This window comes from Branchiostoma belcheri, unplaced genomic scaffold, assembly GCF_001625305.1.
Source record: "Branchiostoma belcheri isolate BF01 breed outbred unplaced genomic scaffold, Haploidv18h27 scaffold249, whole genome shotgun sequence".
NCBI lineage: Eukaryota > Metazoa > Chordata > Leptocardii > Amphioxiformes > Branchiostomatidae > Branchiostoma > Branchiostoma belcheri.
In genome coordinates this window covers 236,530-246,144 of record NW_017803853.1, presented here as the reverse complement: position 1 = coordinate 246,144, position 9,615 = coordinate 236,530, and the positions used below count along the sequence as shown (strand labels likewise).

The following is a 9,615-nucleotide window of genomic DNA, read 5'->3' as shown; positions in this document are numbered from 1 at the left end:
CCCCCCCCGGTCCCCCATACCAAAAAAAGCCCGGTCTAGGTAGGGTTAACGCATATCAGTTTTTACATATAGTATTTAATTATTAGCTAACTAAGTACGTCATATCAATTTCGAAATGTGACACGCTCCAAAATATCACATTTGAATGAGATTTTCACAAAGCTGAGCTGTACCATCACAAACGCATGGGGGTCGGGAGCTTACGTTTAGCTTAATTAATACACTTAAATGGAATGCCAAAGGTATTGAGATTGTTACGTAGTTAATAATAAAAGTACAGAACTGTTAAATATGCAGTAATTTTATCGTTTTAGGTTTTCACAGGCAACAATGATATGAACACACCTGTAACTAACCTACTGGACAACCCCATTTATACCCGTTATGTGCGCTTCAATCCCCAAGCCTGGTATGCTTACATCAGCATGAGGGTGGAGATTCTAGGCTGCAGCACAAATAGTAAGTTTCTTTCGTTGCATTTATATATTTCGATTTACTTGCAATATTTGATCATTATTAATCATTATCATATAGCCGGGTGACTTTGACCAATCAGAAGGCTCCATTCCACATTCCTTATGACGCCGTGATGTCTTAAATAGAGTCAAAACCGGGTGTTTATTCATCCCAACCCATACATTAGACAACCCAATAATCACCCGCATATGACCTCGGGTGACCCATATAGAACACGATTCCCTTCTAAAAATCCAAAAATAACTTGAGTTGTGTTCCAATGACCTCGGGTGACTCCCATAAGAACACCAGTTCCCTGCTTGTGACCCTGATAGAACGTGAACCCCCCAGTGACCTCAGGTGACTCCAGATGAAACAAATATTCCATGTTCTATTCAGCATGTGCAATGGGTAAATGGTACATTGTGTCACTCTTCACTGCATCAGTTTGGATAGGCTATCGTGTAAGCTATATGATAATAGCGTTAATGGCCCGCCCTTTCTCGGTGAATATGGTGTGATAAAACCTTGTCAGTTGCTATAACCATCTCGTTCGCTGCGCTCACTTGGTGGCTTCATTCGGTGGTTATAGCAACTGGCAAGGCTTTATCACACCATATTCACCCCGGGGCGGGTCATTAACCCTTAAATATAACATAACGTTTTCAGTGCTCTGGAGAATGGCCCTCAGTGATGCCGGGATGAGTCATCTCAACGTTTCCTGGACAGTTTTGGAGAGACTTCCGATCTCCCGCTACAGGCTCCGCTACCAGCCGGCAGACGGGTCGGGCTCGTCCCAGGACCTCTCCCCCGCACCAGAAGCGGGAGCCACCTCGGCAGCGTTGCTGGGACTCATGGATCAAACGGAATACTCCCTCACGCTCACTTCGTTTGGCGAGGACGACCAACCAAATGGGGTCATCAACAGGACATACACTACAGGTGGGTGTGATAAATGATAATGTTTGCCCAACTAACTAGCGTCGTATGATAGATCTGTAGGCTGGCCTCACATAAAACTCTATATAAGGCCCGATTCACACGTGCGTCGTTTTTATGTGACGGGCGTCGTTCGACGCGCGACACATTTTTCAAGCGTGTAAACAGGCCCGCCACCGCCGCGCGGCGCCTTGCGTCGTTTTTTCTGTGGCTCCTTCAGGAGGTGCCAAAAGTGCATCGCGACACACAGCGGGGAGTCTGCGGCCAGGAGTTGAAAAACATCATGTAAACAGACCTGCGTCGCGCGCAGCCCATTTCCGCGTCACAGTAGGTCATGGGTCATATACAAATTTTTGTATTTATTAATTTCTGTATCAATTTCTACTTGTTGTTAATTGTTTCTTCAGATTATATTGATTGTTTGCTCAGCATTATACTGATTGTTTGCTGAGCATGGCGGAACTTTTCAACATCTCTAACTGAAGCAGCTAGCGCTGAAACGCGCTGTTTGATTGGGCTGTGTTCAGTAATTGTGGCTACACTGGAAAGCTACCAGTTGGATATCGTGGTTCCGATCGCTATGACGTCCAAACCGTCTTCTGCGCCATGCCCGGCGCTGCAAGTACGCGAGAGAGAAGAAGAAAATCATCATTAAAGAAGAAGAAAAAAAACAACAACAGCGCTTCAGTTCCCGCCTGTCAAAGGTCACGGCAAGTCAGGGTTCACCACATGTGACGCAGAGCGACGCAGACCGCCACACATGCGGCGCGAAGCGGGAGCTGTGGTCCCTGTGTGTAAACGGGAAAGTGTCGTAGGCGATTTGGCGCGCGCACGTGTGAATCGGGCCTAAGTTTCCCGTTTGTGTCACATGGGAGAAGCATTAATTGCGAAATATAATTTCCTTGTTCTTATGTAGTATAATTGTAGATTATAGAATTGTTTTTAGCTTTATGCTTTATAGAATGAATTATGAAAAATCACGATGCCGTGCATGTGTGTGCTGTGGTCGAGGATCGTGTAATAACTTCCAATAGGTATATATATATATATATATATATATATATATATATATATATATATATATATATATTTTCCACCAGTCTGTCAGGATCCGCTTGGAATGGAGTCTGGTGCCATACCTGATGACAGCATCACTGCATCTTCGTTTGTGGGTGCAACTTTAGAACCCTACCGCGCACGGTTAAATGGAGTGGCTGGAAATGGCGGTTGGGCGGTCCAAACCAACGTTATCGGAGAATGGTTACAGGTTTTTGCAGTTTTGCCTATTTTCAAAGTGATTCTTTCCCCTAAATTTTGTTAAAGGTAACTCCACCCATCAGACCCCTCAGGTCGCCGCAACTGCCGTATTCGAAAACAGAATAATCCGTAGCTCTCAATTAGCTTTCAATAGAACACGTTTTGGAAACCGGCACTTGGAACTGACTCAACATTATTTTTTATTTTCAGCAAGTGCCTTCTTTACTTTATTCGGCATTTACAGTACTCGGCGTTTTGATTTCAAATGGATCTAAGATTATGACATAAGAATATATGACACATTGTTCTGTGAACTTGGCTAATTTCAGCTACTGGTGTATGCCACTAAGCGCTATAGACTACATCTGTTCTATGGATTTTGGTAGATTATAACAAAATTATTTTGCCTCTCAGGTGGATTTAGGGGAGATGAAGCTTATCACGGGTACCATCACCCAGGGTCGCGCATTTGGTCGGGATTTGGAACAATGGGTGAAGTCATACAAAATCCAGCACAGTGCAGATGGGGCTGCTTGGACGACATATGCAGGCAGCGATGGAGTTGATAAGGTAGCCCATACAGAAGAAGATTATTAATTCTGTTCTGCATTCTTTACGGATACCCGTTTGTTTTTTGAATATATAGATAATGTGATAGTTAAAATGCGGCATTTATTCCAACATAACGACAAGATGTGGTGAGGGCACACTCAATTATTGGCACGGTTTTATGCTGCCACCAAACAGCGCAGATTGAAGGAAGATTATACAATACTCCGTTTCAACTGAGTAAAGTGAGGAGAGTCGCATAAAGTGTCATTTCCAGGTGCACAAGATCATGACAGGGTTTGAACCCAGGTCCTCTTGGTTCTATGACAAACACTACTGTTACGTCACACGACCCAAAGGCTGATACTTCATGCCAGGTTATGGATGTCGTGTTTTATACAATGTACATATAGATTTCGGAGATTGACAGATGTGTCTAAATTAGCCATCTGAATCATTCCTTTACCTTCCAGGTTTTCACAGGCAACACGGACACGAACACACCTGTAACGAACCTACTGGACAACCCCGTTGATGCCCGCTATGTGCGCTTCTACCCTCAGTCCTGGAATGAGTGGATAACTATGAGGGTGGAAATTCTAGGCTGCAGTACTGGCAGTAGGTTTTTGTTGTTGCATTGGCAGTCCAGTTCAATTGGAATGTTTATTCAAGTTGCAGTCTTAACAAGGAATACAGGGCAGAGGTGGTGGGATTAGTACATTATAAAACTTTTAATAGTGTTTAATTTATTAATAATATAATTAATAATTTGAGATTCTTTGCTGCAGCACTAGCAGTAGGTTTCTGTTGAGTATTAATGCATTAGCAGAGTCTAGCCAATTAGCAACGTTTTATCATTCATAATCAATATAACGTATATCTCCAGTGCTCTTGGGCCTGACCCTCAATGATGCCGGGATGGATCATCTCACGGTTTCCTGGACAGTCGTGGGGAATCTACCGATCTCGCGATACAGGCTCCGCTACCAGCCGGCAGACGGGTCGGGCTCGTACCAGGACCTCTCCCCCGCACCAGGAACGGGGGCCACTTCGGCAACCGTGCTAGGACTGCTCGCCGAAACAGAATACAGCCTCACATTGACTTCTTTTGACGAGGACGACAAGCCAAACGGGGAGATCAGCGGAACATACACCACAGGTGGGTGATGTGACAGGACTGGGGGAATGAACGCTGAGCCAACCATGGCTTTGTGCAACATTGAATACATTACGTGATGTTGTATAATTGGCCGATTCTGCTAGGTAAGCCAACCTCCATAGATGACACGGAGTCCCAAATCACCTATTTTCCTGTTACTAGAACTCGCAGTTCATGTTAGGAAACCCGCCAGAATATGTCTTCTGCTGCCTGTGTGCTGCCGGTATTTCTCCGTGGTGTAAAGGAAATATGTTTAAAAAGAACTTTGAATGTAACTACTTTTTTCTTCTTTAATGGCTTATGATTTTATTTTAGTCAAGTCAAGGGAAATCCTTTTAGGATTCATTATCATAGGATTACCCTCCCCACAAGCCAACACGGATACACACAAGGGGCTGGTTTACTGTTCCAGATGCGGTTATCGTGAACGTAGAGTGCGACCAGGACAGTATGAGTCTGTCCATCCCCCGTGCGGCGCTGCCGGCTGTGAATGTGGAGAACCTGCACCTGCTGGACCCGGACTGTGGAGCCACTGAGGACGAAGACGAAGATGTCTTTAAGTTGGAGACACACCTGCAGGAGTGCGGAACAAGGCAGGAGGTAAGACAGATAACTCCGGTTCCTCCTTACACAGAGGATGTAGGTAAAGAAACATACTTCGAGTTTTGACTTTTTGTGATCTACTGTAAAGCTAGAATGGCAGAAACTTGCTTTACCATATCCCTGTACCATAAATTCCCCCTGACCACCCTCTTTAAGAATGAAATCTTCTAGTGACTACACATGATATTATGTTCCAGGTGAAAATACATTTCCACACAAACAAATCACCTTTTCACAATCACCATGTCAAAAAGTGGATCCTATAGAATTAACGACTCCAATTTTAAAAACATACAAAACATTTTCACACAAAATATAGTACTTATCTGCATGATCACCCCTTTTCAGATTTGAATTTACAACTAGATTATTTTATATTATATTTATGTAATCACATGTGTACACATGCATATGTATATACATCTAAAACTGCACCGGTCATTATGACAAACTTTTACAGAGGACCCCCCTCGTCATAGCTAACAATGTCAACAAAAGGTCAACGACTTTACTTACCACACCATTGCATGCATATCTGCAGCTAATTCGGTTAAATGATTTTAAAATGTGGTTGTAATAGTAAGCTATATAAAAAATATAGGTTACTTAGTATGTGACATGTTCCCATCGATGTTCAACCCAAGACACCCCTTTTTCCTGGCCAATACTTAAAACAATGTTATAAAACAAGAACATTGCTCCTATTATATATATATAAGTACATATATATGTGGCACCATGCCCAGATGTTCTTTTGCAGATAAAGACCTCTGCATGCCCAAATATGATCACACAAATATGGTAACACATTGCTATAGTGCATTCCCTATAACACAGTAAAAACATGAAGCCTGTTCCAAGAATGAAGCTGAGATGGATTCTGTCCACTCCATACCAAATTTCAGGTCATTTGGCCAATAAATGGCAGGGGAAGAAGACGAAGACGAAACATGAGGGATACATTGTCTTCATTACATCACTACGTCTACGAAATTTTCTTAAAACTTTTTTTTCTATATTCAATCAATTCTGTGTTGTTTTCAGCCATGTTCTGTGCTTTATGCATCTTTGCATTGTCGTGTCTCTTACATTTCCTAAGACCTCAGGAGACGACAAGTTCATCTTCTCCAACGAAATCATTGCCAACCAAGTGACTTACGACAACGGCGCTGTGCGTAACCAGCCGGTAAACCTGCCCTTCCAGTGCGAGTTCCTCCGTCAGCGCAATGTTTCTGGTGGAGCCATCATGTATAACATTCCCGCTCCTCGGTAAGATCCTGCCTTGTGGCAGACCGGGGGAAGGGGGGTCTTAACGTATAGCGTCTGAACGGCCTGTGGTAGAACCACCAAACTTAGTGACTTAACCTAGAATGTATCTGGCAAGTATTTTAATATTATTTAGATATGAAGTTGATAGATTTTCCTGATGCCATGGCAACTGGTTTATGACAGTTTTGGAAAAAAAATCAGTAATTTTGGTTTACACATTAACATTTTCAGCTTTTTATGTATATTATACTTCCTTTCAGACATATAATTTTTATAATCTTATTTAATTTCTAAAATTAAATATTCATTATTGATGCTAATTTCATTATGTCATCGGTCAAAATCCAAATGGCGGACCACTTCATTAACTCTGGTAAAACCACGTTTTTTTTCCACTTAACTTCATCACCATTCCGTTATTTCATGACGCCTTACTGATATCATTGGTGTTGCCAGGAGCAACATAAGACTATCAGACCTTAATATTCTATTGTAGATATCTTTTGTTAATATTTGGTTGTATTCCTAAGGGTTTTAAGAAAAAAAAACGACAATTTTAGTCCATGGGTGATAATGACATAAAAATTGATATAATAATAAGTAGTTGTTGAGTTACAGGGGGCGGGCCACAAAAGACCCTGCGCCGTCATAGCATGACCAAAAAGGTGCGGTCTGAGGTACTGCCAAAAGGAACAGCGTCCCCGTTATGCCTTGCTTATCAAACCTGGATTATACCCATTAAGTCAGGTTTTGGTGGACAAATTTAAGACTATTGCTATTTGGCAAACAGCAATTTCTTCTACACAGTAATGATTTGAACTATCATATTCTACACTACCAAAAATGCTTTTTCTTGTTTTTCTTATTTTCTCATGGGAAGAAAATTTTTCTTTGGAGGAGAATAATAAGAAAAAAATAAGAAAAAAATAAATTTTCTGTATACCTACGTTCTTGCACCAAGAACAATTTTCTCATTTTTCTTGAGTGGAGATAATTTTTCTAAAATAGGCTTCTTTAAATCTTGATTTTTCTTTGGTGAAGAAATATTTCTAGAGGAGATTCTAACTTACAAGATTAGAATTATTGTAATCTTGAAATTTCTTTAGTAAAGACAATATTTCTAGGGAAGATTCTAGGTTACAAGATTAAAATTCTTTAAATCTTAAAATTCCCTCAGACTTAGTTAAATTTTCTTATTTAATCTCCATGGAAGATTTCTTTCTTACCTGACATCAAAGTGGTCAGATTTAAGATTTTTTTCTTGTGTATGTCAAAAAATTTCTAGTTCATGTTACCGAGAATGATTGAAAAAGGCCATTCTTGTTTTTCTTAGCAATGTTTAAGAAAATACAAGAATTTGGTTCTTGTCTTTCTCGGGAAACACTGATTGGAAAACCAAGAAATTTAATTATCTAAATCTATTATTAGAATAAAGCTCTGCTTATGTTTCTTTCTTAAAGTTTCTTGTTTTTCTTGACTAGAAAGCTTAAGAAAAATCATTCTTGTTTTTCTTGGCAACATTTAAGAAAATACAAGAATTAAGTTCTTATCTTTCTTCACAAATACTGATAAGAAAAAAAAAAGAAAGTCTGATATAAAATTGATCTTTGGTTAGGCTGAAGATATGGCTAGTATTATATTCTTAAACATTCTTGATTTTCTTCCCTAGAAAGTTTAAGAAAGGCCATTCTGTTTTTCTTAGCAACATTTAAGAAAATACCAGAAAGTTTTAAGAAAGATGAATCTTATTTTGCCTGGTAATGTTCAAGATGATGTAAGAACTTTTTTCTAGTTTTTTTCTTGTCATGTGACCTTTTCTGAACCCCTGATTGGTTGATTCAAATCCCAGAATGCAGTTAGGGGGTTTTGAATGTAAGTCAGATGTAGGAGCCGCGCTGGTTACTTATTTTTGTTCAGTTACTGACTCATGTCAGATTTGAAGTTAAAATCAAATTAAAAAGGACCTTGTGTACATGTGAAGCAATGGTGATCGTGGTCAGCTTGCTGAAGAAACCAACTTTGCAACAGAAAAAGCATGAAACCAAACAGATTGAAGGTAAGTGCGCCCCCCTCCCCACCTATATATTAAAGATCTGTTGACATTGTATTTAGACTTCATAGCCCAGATATTGTTACAACACCATTGGGGTTAATTTCAAAGTCAAATCATATATCTCTGGTGTATTGTATAGTAAAGTTTATTACAGTGCTTTCTAATATACTTTTAAATTGTTTACTCCAAGTAATAAAAATAGTATTTTAGCATCCTCTTTTGACTTGTTGCCTTCAGTACACGCATGCAAACTATCAAAGGTCTTTCCTGTTGTTTTCAGGTGTCCAAAGGGTGTGACTTTGCCAATTCTATAATGCGAAAACTTCAGTTTTTGCTGAATATGTTTCTGATCAGAATGTGATACGATCTGTATTCTGAAATTATAATGGCTTGTTAGTTACATCCTATAATATTTTGAAAGCTACTGTTAAACTGTTTCCATTCCAAGAATGTTGATGGACTGATATTTTTAATTAGATACATTGTACAAAAATCAATGTGAAAATAAAATCTCTATACTGTCCAAATGCTTTTCAAAATAACATGTGCCAGAAATACAGTGGGCTGGGAAACTCCCTCAGGACTGTTCGCAAGTGGTTAATAGTGCAATAAGTATTTAGGTGCAATATGCTAGCATGCCATTGTCTAATTGTATAATACTTGTTAGAATTTTTAAGCATTGTTGAGGTTTAAACTGTCTGACGCACACCAACTATAAGTTTACCTTGCGCCCCCTGGGTAATTAAACCCAGAGAAGGGGTCGTCCTAGGCATTTTAACATATTCGTCTTGTGTAAGTTTGTCTCAAAATTGTAATAAAGATGATTTTAACCCCCTAGTTGCTATACATTATTGTCCGTTTTCTATTTAGGTAGCACTATATACATTGTATTTCTTTTCTTGTGGGCAGAATGGTTTTCTTGCTACAAGAACAGAGTCAGCTCTTATTTCAAGAAATCTTTTCTTGTGTACAGAAATTTTCTTGCTACAAGAACAGTTAGCTCTTCGTTCAAGAAATCTCTTCTTGTGTACAGAATGGTTTTCTTGCTACAAGCACAGTTAGCTCTTAGTTAAAAAAATATTTTCTTCTGTACAGAATCCAGAATGGTTTTCTTGCCACAAGAACAGTTAGATGTTAGTTCAAGAAGTCTTTTCTTGTGGGGAGAATGGTTTTCTTACTACAAGAACAGTTAGATCTTCGTTCAAGAAATCTTTCCTTGCGAGGAGAATGGTTTTCTTGCCACAAGAAGAGTTAGATAATAGTTCAAGAAATCTTTTCTTGTGTACAGAATGATTTTCTTGCAATAAGAAGAGTTAGATCTTAGTTCAAG

At 39.6% G+C, this 9,615-nt stretch overlaps 1 protein-coding gene across 1 annotated transcript in view; it reads left to right on the top strand.

Annotated features, from left to right (window-relative positions):
• Positions 1-9,615, top strand: part of LOC109471335 — a 19,397-nt gene that overhangs the window by 5,032 nt on the left and 4,750 nt on the right. Inside the window, exons 3-10 of the mRNA XM_019770624.1 lie at positions 315-459; positions 1,186-1,398; positions 2,496-2,662; positions 3,067-3,222; positions 3,675-3,829; positions 4,086-4,360; positions 4,773-4,960; positions 6,063-6,232. Of these exons, the coding sequence (XP_019626183.1) occupies positions 315-459; positions 1,186-1,398; positions 2,496-2,662; positions 3,067-3,222; positions 3,675-3,829; positions 4,086-4,360; positions 4,773-4,960; positions 6,063-6,232 (1,469 nt within the window). The remainder of the gene's footprint in view (positions 1-314; positions 460-1,185; positions 1,399-2,495; positions 2,663-3,066; positions 3,223-3,674; positions 3,830-4,085; positions 4,361-4,772; positions 4,961-6,062; positions 6,233-9,615) is intronic.